Source organism: Panicum hallii, chromosome 5, assembly GCF_002211085.1.
Source record: "Panicum hallii strain FIL2 chromosome 5, PHallii_v3.1, whole genome shotgun sequence".
Lineage (NCBI taxonomy): Eukaryota > Viridiplantae > Streptophyta > Magnoliopsida > Poales > Poaceae > Panicum > Panicum hallii.
The window spans coordinates 6,489,001-6,511,332 of record NC_038046.1 but is presented as its reverse complement, the minus strand read 5'-3'; the positions used below and the strand labels follow the sequence as shown (position 1 = coordinate 6,511,332).

Genomic DNA, 22,332 nt, shown 5'->3' with positions numbered 1-22,332 from the left:
ATAAATTCTGATGTGTTTCACTGATTTTAGTGAAATCACTTGTATGGAATCTCATCGTCGTTTACCCGACGTGGCATATACTGTAAGGTACAAAGGAGAACAATGATCGGGAAATCGTTCTAAATGCATGTAAAAATATATTACCCATACTATTATACACAGTACATGTATCGCCACTCATCAGTACAAGTATACAACAATGGCCGGCAGGTATTTCCTTGCACACATCTACAACATGCATCTCATGAACCGTAGCGGTATCTCATTCTCTCTAAGCACAAAACCTTAACATCGATTCATCTGAACTATCATCTGCTAGCTTCGTGGCCTCCTCTGACTTTGTCGCTGATGGAACTCATGATGTTTGAGGCAATGGCGATGCTGCTCGTGACCACCGCCAGAATGATCATCGTCGCCGCCAAAACCTTGTCCTTCCGCTTTGCTATTCCATGAACATCCCTAGAGCAAGCAAAATCGTGTGTTAGATGGAGAAGCCATGTAGGATTTCTGATTCTGAAACTTTGTCGTAGAAAGAAAACCATAATGAAGCAATGGCATGGCGTACCTGAGAACAATGGCGCCAGGGAATATCAACGAGATGGTGACCGCGAACGTGGACCCGGAGTACTCGAAGAGCGTCCAGATGCTGGGGATGGCGATGGCGAGCGCGTAGAGCACCGCCATAAGCACGGCCGTGAGGGACACGAACCGGCGCGTGTCTGTGGCGAGCGGCCGCCTGCCGGGGAAGAGGAGCTCGTCGACGTTGACCCGGAGCGAGAAGAAGAGGAGCGGGAAGACGAGCACGAGGTGCAGCGCGTAGCTGAGGCGCGCCGCGTCGTTGAGCGCCTGCGGGACGCCAGCGCCCGAGCTGCGGTCGAAGTTGGCGAGCACGTCGGCCATGGTGGCGTCCCCGAAGAGGAGGAAGCCGAAGAAGCCCACGGCGGCGTAGATGGCGGCGCAGAGCACGAGGGAGATGCGCACCGCCGCCTTCATGTCCGACGTCTTTCTCAGCTCCGCGCGGATCGGGTGCACTGCGTCAGTCGCGCGTGTCAGAGAAAAGAGTGATTCGTACGCCGTGCACCGCGCGGCACACGGGACACGCTGCGTTGCCAATTACCGTTGAAGTGGAAGGTGAAGGCGACGACGATGACGGGGACGGCGGTGAAGAGCTCGAACGGGGAGGAGAGCCTGGAGAAGTCCGGGAGCATCCGCGGCATGGTCGCGGTGCCCTTGAAGAGCGCGTACACTGCGATCCCCAGGCTGATGAGCATGAACACCACCGCTAGCAGGATGGAGATGGCCGATGTGAACCTCAGCGAATCTGCATGTTGGAGCAAAGTCTGTGAACATCCATGGCCGATGAGATGAGACACATTATTGGTTGGACGATTCAGCTCGCAAACTTTTGGTACGAATTTCTTTTCAAATGTAGCACGGCAGTCGGCAGGTCACGGCTCACGACAGCGGAATCAGCCAAATTTCCCAACCCCACATCAGGACCATGTCCAAGCACTGTTACCCCACATGTTCTACATGTTTAGCACAGCACATGACCATTGGCCAGCTGAAAACGACGACACAATCATACAAGCACGCACTGGCTCTCTGCTGATTTTTAGCTCCAAACCTTTCCATCACCAAAGCTACGGTGCGAGATTCTACTCCAGACGCTGCAGCTTTTCTCCGGAGCACGAGCGGCGCAGTGCAACACTAGTGTGCATAGGCTCACGTACCGACACGCTCGTGGAGCACGAGAGGGAGGAGGATCGCCGCGGCCGCCACCAGCACCACCTCCCGTCCGGTCCACCAGCGGCGGCCGAACCACTCCCGCAGCACCCCTGCGTGGGCGTCCCCGCCGCCCGCCGCGCTGGACATCACGTCCCCGACGACGATGAGGTACACGGTGAGGGTCCCGACGGCGTTGGCGGCGACGAACACGTTGAGCAGCGCGGCCCCCGCGCGGCCGAACGCGTCCCCCATCAGCGCCGCGTACGACGGCGCGCCGCGGGTGTGCCGGAGATGAACCCTGCGGCGGCGTCCGCCAGGACCGCGGCGCCCGCGATCAGCTCCGCCGCCGGCGCCACGCCCAGCACGCGCACGGCCGCCGGGATCGGCATTATCCCGGCGCCCACCACGCTCGTCGACACGTTGAACACCGCGCCCAGCACCGACGCCGAGCCGCCGGCGGCCGGGGCGGCGGACCCGGCGTGCTCCGGCAGAAGCGGAGCATCCTCGGCTGCAACGCTCTCCCTGCCGGCGCTCGGCGCGGCCGAGAGCGGCGGCTTCTTGGACGCCGCCATGGTTTAGTCTTTAGTGGGAGAGAGGGAGCAGAGAAGAGGAGTGAAGCTCTGGGAGACCGGGAGGTGTTCGGTGCGTGCGTGTATGTTTGGGATTCGGCAGCTCGGGAGCGTGTAAATGTGGCGAGAAAACGACGGGAGAGCCGCGCTGAGATAGGAGCTGAGTCACATACACACATGACAGATGAGAGGTGGGAACGAAGAAGACTTGGGTGTGCCGTCGCGCTCTTCTTCCCCCTGCTCCACTGCTAGCTGACAATTAGGTCCCAGGTTGTGGCTGGCTGGCTGGTCATGTCTTGTGGCCCGTGTTTTGTAAATTTTTTTGTGGATGTGGTATAACGAACAATGATGTCCAAGAACATGCTGCAGATTTTATTGACGTCAAATTAATATGGTATAGTATCCTCGCAAAAAGAAAGAAGAAAGGCCACAGCCTGTAGGTCAGACCTCGCAGCACCAGAGGTTTAACGATCATCATCATCATCCAGCTACCTGGCTCTCTATTTAAATGTTGTGATCAGATCCAAATCCACATTGAGTTATACTACTGCTTTATCATACCATCAGTTCAAGATCAATTTTGTAATGTCAAATAAGAATGGTTCAGAATCAGGTTGTTCATCAGTATGCAGGCTGTCACGCGATCTCAACCGAACTTTTTTTTTTGGCAACTAATCCCAACCAAACTGTTGTTTGTGACTTCTGAAATTAAAAATCAAACCATAATGTACGGCGCAGCTGGGATGCGAACTGAACTCACCGACACGGCGGCGGAGCACGAGCGGCAGGAGGACGAAGACGGCGGTGACGAGCAGCACGAACTGCCTCCCCGTCCACCACCGCGCGCCGAACAGCTCCCGCAGCACCCCGGCGTGGTCGTCTCCTCCGCCGACGCTCCCGGACATCACGTCCCCTGCGGACCACGCGTGCGCCGCGCTGTCAGAATCGGTTCGACCTGAATCCTCGATGGAGGATTGCAGCGCCCGCTACTGCTCCGCTGCAGGCAACAGCTCACCGATGATGATGAGGTAGACGACGAGCGTGCCCGTGGTGGTGAAGGCGATGAAGACGTTGAGCACGGCGGCGCCCCCGCGGCCGAAGGCGTCGCCCATGAGCCCCGCGTACGTGGCCCGTTTGCCGCCGGCCCACCCCGTGTACCGCAGCATGAACTCCACCGAGGCGTTGGCGAGCACGGCCACGGCGGCGATGAGGAGCAGCGCGGGGGCCACCCCGAGCACCCGCATTGCCGCCGGGATCGACATGATGCCGGCGCCCACGATGCTCGTCGACACGTTGAACACCGCCCCGGAGACCGACGCCCCGCCGCCGCCGCCATGGCCGCCGCCGGAGAACTCCGGCAGCAGCGGCTCGTCCGTCCCGCCGGCGCGCTTGCCCCCGCTCGCCGGCGGCGTCATTTTCGCGGGGGCTCTTGCGGGGCGTGTGGGTGGCGTTCGTCGACGGCCGGGACCCCAGAACTTTAAAAATAGCACGCGCCGACCCGTATCCTCGGAAAATTACCCTTGTACCCTTCCGCGGTGAGGAAGGCCGCGGCATCGCTCGTTAGCTGCCGGTGGGGCAGTACGGTAATTCCGTGCGGGAGATGTAGGACAACGACAGGCGTGGTGGTATGATTGGAGGGAGAAGAGTGTGTTTCTGAGTTGGAGGTGAAGAGGCTTTCTCTGTGCTCGCCCACGCTGCGACATGCCGCGGCGCACCTGGACGGGAACGCGGCCCGGGTTCGTGTTTCGCGGACGGTACGGTGAAACGGGACTCGTTTAGCGCGAGCAGCGGCGGCGGCGGCAGGAGCCTGATCGGCCAGCCCGTCCGAGAGGGTCCATCGAATGGTTCCGTTTTGGCTTATGCCTGCAGCAGCAAATGACACTTTGGCTACCACTAGTCACGGATTTTCTGTTTCCGAGAGGGTCCATCGAATGGCTCCTCCTGTTGCTGCTGTCTGCTGGGACGGCACGCCCACGGCGCCAGTTTCCTTGGAGTGAATCCAGTGGTTTGACGTAGTCGTTTTTTGGCTTTCAGGAATGAAATATAATTAAATGTTTGTATTATTGTTCTGCAGAGCATCTTTGTCTGAAAATGTGGAGTACTGACTTTTTTTTGTACTGAAATTTGTTTGGCCTGCTTCGTCTCCCGTCTTCTTTCATAACCTCGGCCAAGCCCAACTAATAATTTTGGCCTTTTAGGCCCGAATACAGGTTTGGGCTTACCGGCCTGTGGACGACGAGTCGACGAGGCTACGCATGCTGGGCTCATACTTGGGCCGTTCAAAATTAAAGCACGCAGCTATACAGCCCGACTGACTAGTACTATACAATTGGGTCTTGAACAGTCTAGCCCAGCCCATAGACCAATTCTCCATTTTCTCCGCTCCTCTCTCCCACAGCGCGACTGCCTGCTGCTGCGCTGCATTGGGGAATCCGCGAGACCGCGACCCTGGTCGTTGAGGATGGAGACCGACAAGATTCGCCGCGGAGTCTTTGAGAATAGGAGACTTCGAGGTGCGCGCATGGCGCATGTGCCCTAATCCTCCCGTTCTCTCCTAGATCCTGTCCGCAACCTCCGAAAACCTCACTTGTTTCCATGCCTCGTCACAGTAGCGGAGTAGCAAGTAGGTGTGGAGAGGCAGCGGATCTTGGTGACGCGTGTGCCTTCCTCCCTGACGGTGACGGTCAATCTTGCGGTGCGGCCTCGGTGGCCTCGCCCAGGCACGGCGGCGCGAAGACGGCGGCGGGCCTCCTCAGGTACCTCCCCCCGTCTTCAATGCCCGCCGGTTTCGTCTGACCGGGGAGCATTGCTTCGTGAGCACACTCGGCACTACAGAGTAGAGCACACCACGCCGCCCAAAATTGACCTGCTTTTACCTTGGACGCGCGCGCGCGGCCGGCGGGCAGGAGCCACTTCTTCGGTTTTCGAGTGACGTCAGGTGTGTGAAGCTGCACAACCGCTTTGTTCGTGCAGGACTTTCGTGGGGATGTGACGGTTGCCGGGGCTGTGCCGTCCAGGAAATTAAAGTCGCCAGCTTCCGTCCTAAGAGATAGGCAGATAGCCTTTCTTCCGTCTGCTTGACTTGAATTCGGTGACATTCTACAAGAATTTGAGGCTCAAGTGATCAAAAAGAAGAAGAAGAGGAATTTGAGGCTCAAATGCTCAATTGGCTGCCCTGCCTGCCACTTTCCCCTAGCTCAGGGTCGCTCCACAACACCAGTTCATCGCGAGTTGCTTGCAGGATCCTCGGGGTCTGCTGCGCTGCGGGTTCCTATCAGTCTGGCAGCTTTCCCTCTGATTCTTTCGAGAGGACTTCCTGCTCTGGTTTACCTCCTGCATCCGATATAGAGGTATGTTCATCCGCGCCATGGGTATGCTGCTATAATCATTTTGTGTGAGATTATTAGATTCGGTACTCTTCCTTTTTTGTGCCTGCTTTTGTTGTGTAACTCAGCAGATTGTCCCACTTTTTGCTGATCTTCTCACTTGTGTAGAAAACCAGGATAGGTCGAATGGCATAAACTTGACTAGAGACTTGCTGAAATTGCTGAATGCAGTAGTTTGCTAGACCCATATTATGTTGGTAACATCCTACGCCTGTTCTAGTTGTACTGATATATGCACTGTCTGTGAGACTGTGATGTTGTCTTGCAGCTATGTTTTTGTGCATATTCAGCCTACCTGAAGTCATATTCGGTGTTCTAACACGCTTCCTTTTTCACATACGCAACAGATGCCGTAACTCTTTAACAAACTTCTTCGAGTTGATCATCCAATGCCCTCGCAACTTGCATAGCTACAAGACTCGGTCACATCGTAAATGGCTCAGAACACCTCCGAAGATGACATAGAAAATGTGCCATATTCAGATGCAAATTCACCAATTTTGACTGGATATCGTGTATCGGTTCCTATTCTTGATGATGGGCAAGTGCAAGGGACAGTCCGTCATGAACGACGGCTTCTTGATTTCCTGAAGGCCACTCCCTCGGTGCAATGGATAAAGAAGATCAATCTTTATTCGCCATTGATAAAATTTCGGCTTCCATCCTCTAGCGTCCATGACAACCTTCATGTTCACTTCATCAGAACAATCAACTGGGGTACAGTTTTCACTATATGCAAGAAATGGCTCAAGCATCCAATGAACATTGCTCTCCTAATATGGCTGCTCTGTGTTGGTGCTGCTGGTGCCATGTTAATCTTGCTTCTGTTAGGACTCCTGAATGATGCATTCCCTTCCAAGTCCTTAAGAAACCAGTGGATAGAGATTGACAATCAAATCCTTAACGCCCTCTTCACCCTCTTGAGCATATACGAGCACCCAAAATTAATCCACCATACTGTTCTCATCTACCGGTGGCAGCCAGAGGACGCAGCCGAGCTCAGGAAATATTATTGCAAGAATGTGGCATGCCGTCCCAATGAGCGAGCACACATATTCTTTGTGGTTTTTCTCCTCCATATCACTTGTATCTCCCAGTATGCCGACTGTAGCCTCTACTGGGCCTACCCCAGCCAATCACGCTCTGAGTTTGCTGACAACTTCTTCTTCGTCCTAGGCATCGCTGCACCAGTCATTGCTGGAGTGTACGCAGTATACAGCCCTCTTGGCAGAGACTATGATGCGGTGTCTGATGAAGAAACCAAACAACTGGACGCAGTTCTAATCGAGTCATCAGAAACAAGAACAGTAGTGAGCAATCCCGCATGGGCAGGTGGGCTGTTTGATTGTGGCGAGGACCCCACAGCTTGCTACCTGTCGTTCTTGTTCACATTCTGTGTGTTCGGTTGGAACATGGAGCGACTTGGGTTTGGCAACATGTATGTGCACACATTCACGTTCCTGCTGCTGTGTGTCACGCCATTCTGGTTGTTCAATATCACAGCGATGAACATCCACAGCTACATCCTTGGTGATTTCATCGGTGCTGCGGGGATTGTGCTGTGTTTCTTTGGCCTGCTATATGGGGGTTTCTGGAGGATGCAGATGAGGAAGACATTTGGGCTGCCCAGAAGCAGGTGGTTCTGTGGATCAGCATCATTGACAGACTATGTTCAATGGCTGTTCTGCTGGCCATGCTCTCTTGCGCAGGAGGTGCGCACGGGGAACCTGTATGATGCAAAGGATGGGAACTTCTATGAGAAACTGATTGACGGTGCTGATGTGGAGAGTGGATCAGGATTGATAGTTGTGACGGAATCACCAGTCTCTATGGGAGTAGAAGAGGGGAATGGTATCAATGTCAAACTCGTGGCAGATGGTGAAATGATTCCACCCACCCAACCAGTAATAGAATTTGGGGAGAGGGAAGGAACTGATTCAGAAGTTGTGGCGAATGGCAGCATCCAGCTCAAAAGCTAACCCACTGCTAGGATGATTTGAGTTATGGTGTTCAGAAGTAGCCAAGTCATTCTTCTTCTTCTTCTTTGATCGACACCACCTTTTTCAGCACTATGCTCTTCTGTTGTCAATCCCTGTTTAATTTGTCATTTAGCTCATTTATGTAAAAAGGTAAATGTAATGAATAGGCAATGGTCTCAGGAAGTACAGTGGCAAATAGATGTAAAAATGTTTTGTAGATGTCAATATTTCATGTTTATAATATTAACAAAGGAAAAAAAACTCCAGTTTATAATGTTTGATCGTGATTTCAATAGCAGGTTTAAGCCTTTTATAGAGCAACTATGTAAGTCGGCTAATGCAATCAGTAACTTAAGGAATTGGTTGGCGACAGTTCAAAAGACAAAAAGGAGATTCTTGTCTACCCTATCCTATATTCTAGCCTTTGGTTGTATGAAGTGCTCCTTTTTTAGTGTGAAATGCCTGACCCCATGAACTATTGTAAAGTGCATGCTTTATGTTTCACGGTGGAGAACAAAAGTTGCAGTTGCTTGCATGAAAGAGAAAGGTACGGCTGGAGGTATATATATGCTCCGGGATGCGGAGAGATGGACATCTTCTGTTGGAAAGCTGTTTGAGGAGTTTGTGCACATTAGTCTCCTGCTCTGCTCTCCGGGAGCCATGGCTGTAAGTTGCAATCGGCTCTTTTGTTTTTTGTTACCTGAACTACTTGAATCTAGATGTACATCATGCATTCATGCTTGTATATATGCTGATATGCACAGCAAACTTGAGTCTGAAAGTCATCTTTGGGCACAGGTTGTGGAGCTGAAGGTTGGAATGCACTGCGAAAGGTGCATCAAGGCGATTAAGAAGGCTATAAAAACGATCGACGGTAAGCCAGTTGTCAACTCAGCCCTTCTCCCTATTACCATACCATCATTCAGTTTCAGGTTTTAGCATTAACATCTTTTTTTTTCCTTTTTAACGAGCACTTGTATCTTTAACTACGCATCTAATTGTGCACAAATGGGCGTGCAGATATGGAGAGCTATCAGCTTGAGACGGAGACGAACAAGGTCACGGTGACAGGGAACGTTACCCCGGAGGAAGTCGTGAAGGCTCTCCACAAGATTGGGAAGACGGCAACCTGCTGGACGGAGGGTTGAGAGCTGATGGTTTTCACTCTGACAGTCTTTTAGCTATCTAGTTTCTACCTGGAGATGCTACTTACTACTGGTAACTTGAGCTAATAGTCTAGCTAATTACTAGCCAGTATTAGTTAATATGCTTTCCTAGCTTGTGCAGCAGGATCTTTGTACACTGCAGCTATTATAGAAATAAACAGGGACACATGCTCTGAAATAAAAACGGGTTGCTGCTATGCGCAGTTAGTTGGTTGATGCCAGTCGCGGTCTTGTGTTTAACTACCAGCCCAGTGGCCCATGCTGACCGATTTGCATGCAAATCCTACCAGCTTGTTCTACGTTCTCGCAAGTCATACGTGCATGATACACCTGCCGATTTGAGAACGTGTCAACCAGGTTGCTAACCCTGATGGTAATGACCGCGCCAGCAGGCAGCAGCACTCTTGTCCTTGACCGTTTCCGCTCCTCAGACGTTGATCCGGCCCCGCGATCGGCTGCCCTGCCTCGGTTCCCCTGACATCCGGTGTAGGTAGACCGCTGCCCTCTCCGATCCAGTTCCCCTGCTGTTCGCTGACAGCCTGACAGTTACGGGCTCGCCGCCCGGCCCTGCTTCTTTCATCCCCGCGGGGCACGGCCGTTGCTCCGATTCAGAAGTGAGATCGCTGGCGCGTACGGGGTCATCCGTTTGAACAGTTCCGCTGGGGTGCCGGTGCCATGCCAAACTCGTCAGATGCCGCGTGAACGCTGTCCATGCAAAAACTCTCTCTGAACTTCCAAACTGTTCACCTGTCCATCAATCATCAATAACGAGGAGTGCCGTGTCGCGGTGTTTACAGACGGAAACTGAAGAGAAGCACGTGTGTGTTCACAGCACAGCAGTAGCGGGCAAGCTGAGCAGAGGAGAACGGAGACAGCAACAGCGATCGGCGTGCCTGCTTGCGCGAGAAGAAACGAGGAGACACTGGCCAGGCATCGGCGTCAGTCGGTGCATTGACGAGCTGCTTGTATGAACGGCGAGCACCGAGAAGCCTGTAGAGTCCGCTGTCCGCGTCCGGCCGAATTGACAACATGCCGGCCGCTGCTCGTCCTCGGGAGGTAGAGGCACAGCTTGTCCGGGGCTGGCGATGCCGGTACGGCGCGGTGCTCCGATGATGTCCCCGGTCGGGAGGCATCTTCCGGGAAACTTTTCTCCGCACCGTCGCGAGGAAAAATCAACCCTGCACTTGATATATTTGGCGCATTTGCTTCAATCCCAAGGTACTGGCAGTTCAACACATTTCAGCCCCTTGTTTACATGGAAGGATCGAGTTTGGAATGTCGCCGTCCTCAACGCTTGGAGACCCGCCAGCCTTCTTCCAGCTCGAACTAGGGAGTACGTAGCCATCGGGTCGACCTAAACCCCATTCAATCGAACTAGTTTGAATTTGGAAACAGATAGAATAAGATTTGAAATAAACTAACGAGTTGGCCTAGAATTACGCAAACATTTGCGTCACCGCTTGCATTCCTAGCGCCAATGAACATAGTATTTGCACATATAGGTGTTTCTATCAGAGTTTATTTAACATAAATTGTGTTAACGTCGCGTACTCTGAAAGCGCAGGCCTCAGGCTCCCTGCCGCTCCCTGCATGTCATCAGTTGCGCCTTTCCCTCGCAAACACGTTGCATAAAGAAAAAAGAAGAAGAACGCGTTCAGGTGCTGTTGTTGCATGCGACGGTGCAGAAGCGGAAGCAATAAGACGCAAGCTGCCCTGTGCTGCGACGCATGCGCTTGCATCGGCGTGCACAGTGGACCGAAAGCAACACCTGCTTGACTGAATACTGGCACGGATTACTACTCAGCCAGTTACCATTGTGCCTCTGCATTCAGGTTTCTGAACTTATTCTACCTCACCTCTCAAGAGACAGGCTACTGAATCCAGACGAGCGGAAAAGCGAGCGACTAGACAATTCAGAAACATGGACTAGTTCCGATCCCTTAACGAAACTGGAGCATCTCCTCTGGAAACCCACCCCAAGTGGTAAGGGTAAGAGACACCTTCTTCCAAGAAACACGGAGAAGCTCCAACAATTCTGCCTTCTCCAAGGAAAGAGACGACGGAGGAGTCTGTCCAGAGGACACCAGGGGATGGCTGGGGTCGCGGAGGGAGCTCTCCGAGCAGCACCGCGCGCAGAAACAGCTGCTCCTCTCCTCACCAAACACCGGATAGAAACGTCAGCCCGTGGACCCATCCGTCTACGCCCACAAAATGCAGCGAATATTTTTTCAAAAGAAATAAAAGGGAAAAGGGCAGGACGAAAGGATCGCTGCGTCTTTAGCATCTGACGCCGATAACTTGCGGATAATCGCGTGCAAGTCACATGGTGGAGGTGCGAGTCGGTATCGTTAAACAATTCGTGAGTGGAAGTCGAGTGAGATGCCTACCTGGTGTCGTTAATTGGTTCGACGGGGGTGTGGCTGCAAAGTTGCGCGAAGACCAGCGTTTTGTTTGTCCTGGCGACTTGGTCGTGCTGGAGAATGGTCTTCTGCTAAGAACCGCTCGCCAGCAGTAACGATCACGGGAACCGTTTTTTTTCAGCATGAAGGGAAAAAAACACGGGCCCATTAACTCGTGCTCTAGCAATTTTGAAAATATTCGAAGTTTGTGGACAAATTTTGAGCCATAGTAAATAAAGAAGCTCATCATTTCTCTGTCCCATTTGTTCGTTTTCTAACAGAATACCCGTATACACTCATATAGATACTCTGTAGGCTTCGTCTTGTTGTGGTAGACGTTGTTCACCAATTAGTCTACAAGTTTTTAACCTTGTATAATTTCTCCTTATGAAATCACAAATCCATATGAGATCGATGTGTGTCTCCACGTCACCACCCCATTTTTGTTGCAACCCATCTATCCTGACTTTATAAATTCAAAAGTGGCTTTCCAATTTTGATGTTAAATGCTTTAATTTGTAAGAAATATTTTTCTCCACATGTTATGTTGAAACTCTAGAACTTGTTGTACCTTTCATTCCAAACAACCTCTTTGGATTTTATTCAGAATCTAGATTCTAGGTCCCAGATGGTATTGTTATTTACGGCAATATCATCAGCAGACATTTAACACTGCATTTAGTGCCAAGATGCCTAATTTTCTCGATCAAAGAATTATGAGTGCAATCATATATCTTTTTTCTAAGAAAATTTGGCTTCAGTACAAATAAATTATAAATATCAGTTATAATATTCCAGATAAAATATGTTAAAGTACTATAAAGCAGTAACTTATGATAAAACTTGTCATGGATTATAATAACTTAACATGAATTGTTTTTGTCACTGGTTTGTGGCTCATTAATTAAGGAAATATCTTTCATGACATGAAAAATGATTGCCCATTGCTCACAACATGCATGTATATGTTTGCATGGTAAAAGAATTATGTAATTATAATTTGAGTTGACTTTTTTGTATATTAGTAATGGTGAAGTGGGTAATTTATCTGCATATGAAGCGGCACTTTATTTGTCTATTATTCATGGCAAAGATGGATAATTTAGATGCAGATCTAGGCTTAATTATACTATTAGGAAATTTCCTGCCTATTTTTTCTATTTTTTATTCTAAAACTATTTAATTCGCTCTCATGGGGAGTCGAACCCAGTCCTATTTGATGCTACTCAGGTGCTCTAAACACTAGACTAGAGACTCTTTGATGGATTTATTTTAGGTTATTTTTCATAATGGTAAAGATGAATAACTTATATGCACATTTAGGGCTAGTTAAGTTTATTTTGTGTAATGGCAGAGGTGGGCGTGATTTAATTTAGATGCAAATTACATCCAATGCAATAACTGTTCTTGTCATTGTCAACAAAAAGAAATCTAGGATAGGATGCTTTGCTTTTTTTTAAGAATTTCTCATGTCTTTATCTCCCTTTTTTCCTACCATGCAGAGGCTTTAAAACAACCTCCAACCAGTAATAGTGAGATAAGATGGCGAAAAGTTAGCATTACTCTCTCATGAGTAGGGTTCAAGCATGACAAGTTCATCATCAGATGGGTAGATTTTCTACCAGTCTGGTAGTTCATCATATCACGACGGCCGGAGCCCTGAATTTCGAGCCCATACGGATCCCAGGAAGGCAGGAGACACATGCCTCCCAATCAAAAGCCATGCTGTCGGAGAAGGTTTTGCGGCAAATTGAACACGCCAACTGCCTACATACACGCCTTCAGATCACATGCCTCGCATGTAGTAATACAGTAGTAGCGTCCGTTCTCAGGAATCACATGCCTGTTGAACGAATGCGTAATCATCTTCAAGGAGATTAGCGATGTGGCCCGTCCCAGGAGGCACCTGATCCTGTGCCTAAGTTCAACGCGGTAATAGCCCCTATTTGGCGCCCAGCTCGTCTCGAACGCATTCTGAACGACATCTGAACTGGACCGAACGTGGTTGTGTTACGTTGCTCCGATCCTTGCTGTATCCTTGCTTCGTCACTTCGTCCACGGCTGCTGAATCTCGTCGTATGTCAACATGATACAGCATTGAAATCTTACTAGGTTCAGAAAAGCTTTACCTAACATGCGTATACTTTGCTCATGGTGCTAAGCAGTTTACCGAGTAGTGGAAACAAACAGGGAAGGAAAGGGTCAAACAATTCACTTACGCTTGATTTTTAATAGTAAGCTGTAACAAAGAATACACAGATCAAATCGTCTTTTTAATGAACAAGCAGGCCAGCATAGATCGAATGAAAAAACGTGATTCATCCGGAAAAAAGGAAAAAGAAACGTTTGCTAATTTTCAATCACCTGAAAAGAAAACAAATCTTATCACCAATCACCTAAACTACATGGTTCAATCCAACGGCTACGAATTTAGCAAAACCCCATCACCATAAAAATGAACTCTCTCTAAGACTTATTGAGTAATTGTAAATGCTCAGCTCTCGAAAGCAACTAAAGAAAGAACCATACAAACTCATGGTCATTGATCATGCACATGAACATCCGGTATTCCTTGTAGCTCCAATCCCCAAAGTAATTTAAGATAAATTGGCTAAATAAATGATCAAGTATTCGCACGTACTAGCTTAGATCCTTCACTTCAAATTTTAAAGCAGATTTGTTTAATCAAAATCGTCCATCTGATCCCCATAATACCATTGGACGTTTGAGCAGGTCAAAGAAACAATTCGTGACCACCAAACCCCTCCGTTCACCCAAAACCCTACCCGCCTGCGCACCCGCCTCACACGGCAGAAGCCACGTCGCCACCGTGCAGCCACGATGTTCGCTGCTACTGGTGGGTATTCTCCCGTCATCCCGTCGCGAAGCTGGCCTGGGCAGCGCCCGCCGCCAGTCAAACACCACGAGCTTTGACCGGTCAACAGTCAAACTTTCCAAGCCTATATAGACCCCGGGCAACTCCGTCCAAACAAATCCAACGCACCTCTTGTTCCCTCCACCTCCACCTCCGCCTCTCCCACCTCACCGCCTTCCTCCACCGTGCCGGCCAGCCCGGACGTACACGCCGGACGCGACGCGACCCCTCCACACAAACACACACGACCGGTCTTCGCAGCGCAGCGCCGCAGGTTTGATCGATCGCGAGCTGTGACTTCCTTCAGTTCCCTTCGTTCGGTCTTCCCCGATGACCACCTCGTCGTCCGGGAGCATCGAGGCGCCGGCGAACACGAGGCCCGGATCGTTCTCGTTCGCGAGCACGAGCTTCACGGACATGCTGGGGAGCTCCGCGGCCGCGGCCACCGGGGCGTCGAGGTACAAGGCCATGACCCCGCCGTCCCTGCCGCTGTCGCCGCCGCCGCTGTCGCCGTCGTCCTTCTTCAACATCCCCGGCGGCCTGAACCCCGCCGACTTCCTCGACTCGCCGGCCCTCCTCACCTCCAGTGTAAGCACGGGCGAACCCCGTCAAGCCCGCGCCGCCATTGCCCTTGCCATTTCTGTGCGGGGCGCAATCGCGCAGCCGCGGGGCTTTGACTTGTCGTGCATCTGCAACCACATGTTTGTTGTTGCCTCGAATGCTAATGCGCTCTGCTCGTTTCAGTTCTTCCCGTCGCCGACGACGAACGCATTCGCCTCGCAGCAGTTCAGCTGGCTGGCGCCGCAGGGCGCGGAGCAAGGCGGCAAGGACGAGCAGAGGCAGTCGTACCCGGGCTTCTCGTTCCAGACGGCGCCGACGACCGAAGAGGCCGTGCGGACGACGACGACCTTCCAGCAGCCACCGGTTGCACCGGGCCCACTGGTGAGATCAGCATCCTGCATCCATCCATCCTCTCCGCTGTCACCCTCTCGTGGGTTCCTTTCTGACTTTGTCGAAAAGAGGCTACTACTAGCATAGTATCCTAAACTCTTTGTTAATCAAGGACACAAATATAAAACAACATATGGGGTAGCACTAGCATCATGTCATGATCTCGTAATCTTTTTGTTTGTACTATAATTGTCAAAGACAAAATTTTATACTAGAGGAATCTCTAATGTCCATTGCAACACTTCAGGGTGAGGAGGCATACAGAAGTCAGCAGCAGCAGCAGCCATGGGGCTACCAGCAGCAGCAACCAGGCATGGACGCGGGCTCCAGCCAGGCGGCCTACGGCGGGCCGTTCCAGGCAGGCTCGTCGGACGCCGCCGCGATGGCACCGCACGCGCCGGCGAGCGGCGGGTACAACCAGGCGCAGTCGCAGAGGCGGTCGTCGGACGACGGGTACAACTGGCGCAAGTACGGGCAGAAGCAGGTGAAGGGGAGCGAGAACCCGCGCAGCTACTACAAGTGCACCTTCCCGGGCTGCCCCACCAAGAAGAAGGTGGAGCGGTCGCTGGACGGCCAGATCACCGAGATCGTGTACAAGGGCACACACAACCACGCCAAGCCGCAGAACACGCGCAGGAACTCCAGCGCGGCGGCGCAGCTGCTTCAGGCCAGCGGCGGCGACGCGTCCGAGCACTCGTTCGGCGGCACGCCCGTCGCGACGCCCGAGAACTCCTCGGCGTCCTTCGGGGACGACGACGCCGGCGTGGGCTCGCCGCGGGCAGGGAACCCCGGCGGCGATGAGTTCGACGAGGACGAGCCGGATTCCAAGAGATGGTGAGTGCTCGGTTGCAAAAGTCTTCGCGCCAAGCTGTCTCTCTGTTGCGCTCTTAATTGGAACAAGTGGAATTGAATCCATGTTGCTTTTCTCAGGAGGAAAGACGGCGACGGCGAGGGGATCTCCATGGCCGGCAACCGCACGGTGCGCGAGCCGAGGGTCGTTGTCCAGACCATGAGCGACATCGACATCCTTGATGACGGCTACCGCTGGAGGAAGTACGGGCAGAAAGTGGTGAAGGGAAACCCCAACCCCAGGTAAGAACCCCACCCCCCAAAAAAAACACTCAGTTTTTTACTCTTTCATGGAACGAAGTGCTTGTTGCGTTTCAAGTGTGAACTTGTGCTTACGAATTCTCTTTTGTTGTGACTACAGGAGCTACTACAAGTGCACGACGCCCGGGTGCCCGGTGCGGAAGCACGTGGAGCGCGCGTCGCACGACCTGCGCGCCGTGATCACCACGTACGAGGGCAAGCACAACCACGACGTGCCCGCCGCGCGGGGCAGCGCCGCGCTGTACCGCCCCGCGCCGCCGCCAGCGGACACCTACCTCGCCGCGGCCGCCGGTGTGAGGCCGCCGGCGCCCATGGCCTACCAGACGGGGCAGCAGTACGGGTTCGGCGGGTCGAGCTCGTTCGGCCTCGGCGGCGGCGCGCCGGCGCAGCAGGGCGGCGGCTTCGGGTTCCCCTCCGGCTTCGACAACCCGATGGGGTCGTACATGAGCCAGCACCAACAGCAGCAGAGGCAGAACGACGCCATGCACGCGTCGAGGGCCAAGGAGGAGCCCCGGGAGGACATGTTCTTCCCGCAGTCGATGATGTACAACTGACGACTGGAGGAGGACCGCGCGCGGACACGACGCTGCGGGAAATGGCAAGACATGACGTGATGTCCATAATAGGGTTGTTGTATCTAGGATAGGGTTGAACAGATTTCTTTATTTGTTTGGAGGCCTCCATGTTGGCAGATGCTTGCCGAAAATGGGGTCCTCCCTTAACACGTGGAGGGGGGCAGAAAGGATGTAGGATACTAGGAGTGTAGGACACAGGACAAGCTAGAAAAGGGTATCAACAGTTTTGTTCTTGGATTATTTTTTAGCATGAAAATGTTGCATTCAAAATTGAACTGAATTTTACATCACAGATGGATCGATCCCCGATGCATTGGGCGTGCGTAGCGCGCTGCTCCACAGAAATTGCAGGCAAGTGTAACCGTTTAACTAAGGCACGTTTAACAAAGTTCCTATACCTCGACGCTTTCTGGTCACAGCCACATAGCCAAGTTCTCTTCCCTGCCAAACTCCACGTGCCAGTACCGCCCCAATATGGTTCGTCGTCTCTACACGGCTACACCTCCATTTTCAGGTGCACGTACGCATGGCCCAACCTGGGCCTGGCAACCCAAATGCAATGAGTAGAAAACTAGAAATTTCGAACCGGTCAGCAACTCAGCATGCTGGTCCCTCGTACCTGAATTTTTTTAAACGTGCACAAGGATTTGACCGTGGATCCTGACCGCGGTTCCTCCGTGCCTAACTAGGAGTACTAGCGGAAGTTTCTAGCTGACCGTTGTGTTAGAGTCGTCAGAAACACGAACGGGCAGACCCGCGCTCTCCGAGCAAGGCCGCGCAGGTCAGCCGCACTTGGGCCACGGGCGCTGCGCTTGATTTCACGCGGCGCGCGAGGTCAAATTCCGTTCTGCACACACTGACTGGCGCTGTGTCGCTGTGGCGTACCCTCGCGTAGCATTTGCTCCTCGGGCGCCAGACCAGTGCTAGCTTTTTTACGAGCCCTGAGCCACTCGAGGTCGAGGGTCGAGGCGGCGCCAGAAACCTTGCTGTCGACGACCGGCTCGCGCGTTCCCAACCGCAAACCGCGCCCGGGACAAGGACCGAACGCGCCGCGCCGGCGCGGGGGCAGGGGGCATGGATCGCTCGCGCCGCGCGGCGGCCCAACAGCCGCGACGTCGCGGAGGAAGCCCTTAGGCGCGGCATGCAGGACCGGATCAAACAGAGCAGCGGTCGCGGCTCGCGTCCCCGTCCCCTTCCGACGACGTTGATGCAGTCAGGGGATTCCGATCGCCCGGGCCGCCAGAGCCGAGCGTGCGGTCGAGGGATTACGTGAGCCAGCTCGGCGGGTCTCGCCGCCGCGGGGTGTGAGCGCTCGCAAGGCAACCCGGTCGCCGAAGCCCGGCACGTCGCGGTCGCGTTTGACGGGGCCACGTCGAGCGCCCTGGCCCCTGGGACGTATCGGAGAACACCCTGTCGGTTCGCAACACACGAGCTGCGCAGGAGTACGCGCGTGTTCCGATCCGATTGGCCGCGACGTTGTTGGGACGTAAATAGCAGCGTCTGCGCGAGGCTGCTGGGGTCTCTTCTACCTCTGAAAACGACCGGGAGGTAATGGAGGCGTCGAGGAGCAAGCTGCAGGTGCTGTGGTGCAGGTCCCTGAGCTTTCTCTGGAATGGATGGAGTGCCCAGATGCAGGACGTCATGTGCCGGACAGCGTTGGAGAAATATCAGCTGATCGAGGAGGACGGCGATCGATGCTTCTTTAACACTACGTCCTGTATGACTTCAACAGAGGCGGCATGTTGTGCCGTATCCGTACGGTTCCCCAAAAAAGCGCCGTACCTGTACGAGCTTACTGTGCGTGTGCCGGAGCACCATCCCCGACGGCCAGAGCATTTTTTACTTGAACTAAAATAGTGCTAAACTTTCAGGTCAGGTTGACTGTAAATATTTTTAAGTTAACTGGCGCACTGACAAATTCCAAATGTCTCTTCTACGGGCTCAAACCGTGCCTTCAACTCTTTCTTCTTGGTCTTCGGCCCAATGATGCCTCTAGGCCCAAATACACAAAACCTTCCCAGTGCCGCCACCCACCCAGCAGGCCACCCACAGCTTGCAAGCTTTCGTCCTGCTCCGTGTATTTCCTGGCTGCTGCATTTGCTGGAATCTGGCACCCAAACGTCAGAAGAACTCATCGAATCTCCACGTAAATGTAGGATGCGAGTGCATGTGCCATTGAGGCGAGCACACCGAAATGGCTTGTGACTTGTGAGGACACGATGGGCGCCCCATGTTATGCTGGCTTCGCCAGGGCAACGCAAGGCGTACCACCACTCGGTGGCACAACAAAAGAATCAGGTCCTCGTAGATTTTTAAAGAGTCATTAGGGTTTACATATGGAAAAAAATCTGGTTTACACCTTTGAACTATCGCGAAAGTTCAATTTTCAACCTCAACTATAAAATCGGATAAAATAGACCATCCAACTATTAAAACCGGATAATTTTAGCCCTTATGGTGGGTTTATATTTTTTTTAAAAATAAAAATTCAAATTAGATCTAAAAAATCAAAACTAATTTATTTTAAAATAGAAAAATATGATTGCTAGCAATGTAATTTGCTTCAAAATTTGTCCTGTTGATGTTAGCTTAAAAGCGTTGAGTCGCCTCCACCATGTTACTAGTTTTGTACTGGAGCGCGTGGGAAGAAATTAAAACAGAGAAGAGTCGACAAGTGTCAAATTTGTTTGAAATTTCTGATGAACTCAACCAAATCTCTGTACAGTTTGGGGCTCTTACAATTATTTTGTCCCAGTTTCCCCCCTCATCTCCCGAGCTAAAGACCGCTCAACCCTTTGGACATCGCAATACAGAGTCGTCAGGGGATCGAGAGGTGAGAACCGGCCGGACGGAGACACGTCCTCGCTCGATCGTGGTATTCACATCGGCAGATCAGAAAGAAAACCAAAAGAATAGGCGAGGCCGAAGAGAAGATAGAGAGCTCTTCGAGCTCTCTAATCAGAGGCCTCCTCCACGATGCTCTCCAGCTGCGGCCGCCACACGCCGACGCGGGCGCCGCTCCGCCGCCTCCGGTGGCCGCCGCTCGACGCGGTCTTCTCGGACAGCAGCTCGCTCAGGTAGTTGTCCTGCTCCGCCGTGTCGCCGGCGCTCTTCTTGGCGTGGTGGTGGCGTCCCGGCCGCTTGCTGCCGCCGCTCTTCTTGGAGCCGCCCTGCTTCTTGCTCCTCCGGTCCGTCGGCAGGGTGGCGGAGGGGATGAGGAAGTAGATGCGGCCGCGCTTGAGCTCCGAGTCGGGCGACACGATGACGAGCTTCTTGGATGCGCACCCGGGCGCGCCGGAGGGGGACCACGCCGTGGTGAGCGTGTGGTTGGGGTTCGCGGCGAGCACGGAGGCCGCGGCCACCGGGCAGCTGAACTCGTCGACGTGCCCGCTGAGGTGCACGATGCGGACGACGTCGAGGGCGCCGCAGGGGACCATGCAGGCCAGGCAGCACCGCAAGCTGTTGCCCATGTCGATGTCGTCGTCGGCGGCGGCGGCGGCGGTGCTCGACCGCTGGGCGTGGGCACAGCTGGGCTTCTTGATTGGAACTCGGAAGAACTCCTTGTGATGGGTGTGGGGGAGGCTCGCTGCGCCTATATATAGCGCGCCAAGTGGAAGTGGACCTGCTGGGGGTTGTGCCATGCTGCCATCTCAAAGTCATAGCTATCTTGCTGGCTCCGGGGATTGAATAATGCACGAAGAGAAAAGAATTGAATAGTGAGGCTGCTGGTACAAATAAGTACGTACTGTTTGGGGTAAGGTACACACAGTCCTCTACACAAAAACTTACAAATTTGTGTGGTGTGCAGAGCTCAAGGCCCAATTTTTGAAACATGACACTTGCATCGTTTTGTGTAAATTCTTGTGGAACTTTTAGATTCCAAACAGAACCTGAATAGTAAAATATTAAATTCTTAGACTTCCCTATACCGTTCATGTACATGAAACCAAAACAGTTAACTGATTGATTTTTGGTTCAGTGCTTTCTAGCAATTCTAGATAATTTTTGTTCAAAATAATAAGTTCTCCAAAAAAAATATTTAGCCATTTGTATGAGTAGCATGAAGAGGAATTATCTTCCTCTGCTCAGTCACACCCTGTGGTTGTAGCATTATTGATGGGAGTATATGCCCATCTTCCTCTCAAATACATCTACTTGATAAAAAAGAAAACTACATTTGTGCTTGAGGACAAAGAATGGCACCGTGCATCATGTTCCCGGGGGCCCGCTTGATTCGCTGTGAGCCTTTTTTCTTCAGTATTCTGCGCTCTGCCTCACTGGATACGTGTTTGTTTGGTTTCCGATGGATTCCTCCAGGCGTAGGCGTATCTCCGAACTAGTTTCCGCTAGCGATCCAAAATCCAAGATGGCAGAGTGTTAGATTATTCAGCCAATAATTTGGACTCGCTAGGATGTCATTAGCGCGGTCCTGGAACTCTAATCTTGCCGAGGAAGCTGCCGCGAAGGAGCCGGTTGCAATGATTAGGAATAATCCCTGCGACGGTTCTCAAGGAGAACATTCCTCCTGACCGGTAATGGCAATTAGAAGGCACTTTTAGGGCCGTGAGAGAGAGGATAGTGTGAGCTCCAAAGTACTCTACTAAGTTCAACACGATGTCCATATGATAAGCATGGTGATTTCCAGCCATTATTAGTGTACTTTTGGTCAGGTGCGAGTGGAAAAGAAAGGGAGAAATCACCGTGACATTCCCCCCAGGCTGAGAAGATCTACGCGGCGCCGAGATTCGAGGCACGTCGAAAACGCTCGGCCGGGGGGCTTGGAACCGGAGCGGAAGCTGCCGGGCGGCAGCTGCACCGGCACGCCGACCCAGCCGACCCCGGGCTACGCTACGCACGTACATGCCCTGGCGATTGGCGAAGCCGCCCAAATCCGCAACCGCTCGAAAGCCGAGGACTCTGCGCTCCGGCGCCCCGGCAGCCCAGCCCGGCGCGACAAGCCGGCGGGGCATGCCTCGCCTGCCGCGGCACGCCTGCCGGCCGGCAGGTCTCGCCGCGTGACAGGCCGATCGAGAGGCTTTTCCGCGAACGATCCGCGCGTCGGCCGCCCGTGCGATCTCGCTCTCGGGAGGTGGTGGCCGGAAGGCGAGAGATTTTGGGCGGGTGCGGAGGGGAGCAGCCGGATCTCCGGGGAGCCGGAGGTTTCGGCGGGTTTGGACGCAGCCGCGCTGGACGGCACGTCCGGGGCCCGGCACACTCGTGTCGCGTACGAAAGAGCTGGTAGCTCCAGTGGAGTGGCGCATGCGTGCGCGGGTAGTGCTGACGTGCCGTGGTCCGATGCATCGGCTTGATTTTGCTTCAAGATAAGGGTGATGAGATGCGGCTACCACCGTGGCACCGTACCAGGCTGTGTCTGGAACCGAGGTACGGGACGACTGGTTTAGCGTAGTCATGGAGTTAGGTTCGTGTGCAATAATAGCTGAATTAATGTTCACGTAGATTTGTTTTGTTCGTGAAAAGATGCTTGCAAGGAAAGGAACGCGAAGGCACAAGTCAGTCTAGCTGTTTACGTTTAGGGTATAGTCCGTTTTCCAATTCTAAAGTATCATGATAATATCACGATCGTCCATTTTTGA

General features: G+C 52.7%; 5 protein-coding genes across 6 annotated transcripts; 3 read left to right on the top strand and 2 right to left on the bottom strand.

The window, feature by feature from the left end:
- Positions 1 to 103: 103 nt before the first annotated feature.
- Positions 104 to 3,737, bottom strand: LOC112895691 (amino acid transporter AVT6C-like). Its single transcript, XM_025963676.1, has 5 exons — positions 3,313 to 3,737; positions 3,058 to 3,210; positions 1,118 to 1,321; positions 566 to 1,031; positions 104 to 459 (listed from the first exon to the last, which is right to left on the bottom strand). The coding sequence occupies exons 1-5, from the start codon at positions 3,710 to 3,712 to the stop codon at positions 309 to 311; spliced, it is 1,374 nt and encodes a 457-aa protein (XP_025819461.1). The 5' UTR covers positions 3,713 to 3,737; the 3' UTR covers positions 104 to 308.
- A 950-nt stretch (positions 3,738 to 4,687) lies between these two features.
- Positions 4,688 to 7,879, top strand: LOC112891999. 2 transcript variants are annotated; one of them, XM_025959033.1, is made up of 3 exons: positions 4,688 to 4,810; positions 4,907 to 5,647; positions 6,031 to 7,879. In XM_025959033.1, the coding sequence occupies exon 3, from the start codon at positions 6,118 to 6,120 to the stop codon at positions 7,660 to 7,662; it is 1,545 nt and encodes a 514-aa protein (XP_025814818.1). In that variant the 5' UTR covers positions 4,688 to 4,810; positions 4,907 to 5,647; positions 6,031 to 6,117; the 3' UTR covers positions 7,663 to 7,879. The 2 variants fall into 2 exon arrangements, with proteins under 2 accessions (XP_025814818.1, XP_025814819.1); XM_025959034.1 differs by having other exon boundaries at positions 4,744 to 5,053; positions 5,271 to 5,647.
- A 351-nt stretch (positions 7,880 to 8,230) lies between these two features.
- Positions 8,231 to 9,044, top strand: LOC112895153 (copper transport protein CCH). Its single transcript, XM_025963032.1, has 3 exons — positions 8,231 to 8,328; positions 8,461 to 8,536; positions 8,683 to 9,044. The coding sequence occupies exons 1-3, from the start codon at positions 8,323 to 8,325 to the stop codon at positions 8,808 to 8,810; spliced, it is 210 nt and encodes a 69-aa protein (XP_025818817.1). The 5' UTR covers positions 8,231 to 8,322; the 3' UTR covers positions 8,811 to 9,044.
- Positions 9,045 to 14,234: 5,190 nt separating this feature from the next.
- Positions 14,235 to 17,032, top strand: LOC112895564 (WRKY transcription factor WRKY24-like). Its single transcript, XM_025963526.1, has 5 exons — positions 14,235 to 14,690; positions 14,847 to 15,044; positions 15,301 to 15,887; positions 15,984 to 16,145; positions 16,264 to 17,032. Exons 1-5 carry the CDS (start codon positions 14,433 to 14,435, stop codon positions 16,715 to 16,717), a joined length of 1,659 nt encoding a protein of 552 aa, XP_025819311.1. The 5' UTR covers positions 14,235 to 14,432; the 3' UTR covers positions 16,718 to 17,032.
- Positions 17,033 to 19,413: 2,381 nt separating this feature from the next.
- LOC112894255 lies at positions 19,414 to 20,477 on the bottom strand. Its single transcript, XM_025961898.1, has one exon. It carries the CDS (start codon positions 20,377 to 20,379, stop codon positions 19,693 to 19,695), a length of 687 nt encoding a protein of 228 aa, XP_025817683.1. The 5' UTR covers positions 20,380 to 20,477; the 3' UTR covers positions 19,414 to 19,692.
- Between the last annotated feature and the right edge of the window lie 1,855 nt (positions 20,478 to 22,332).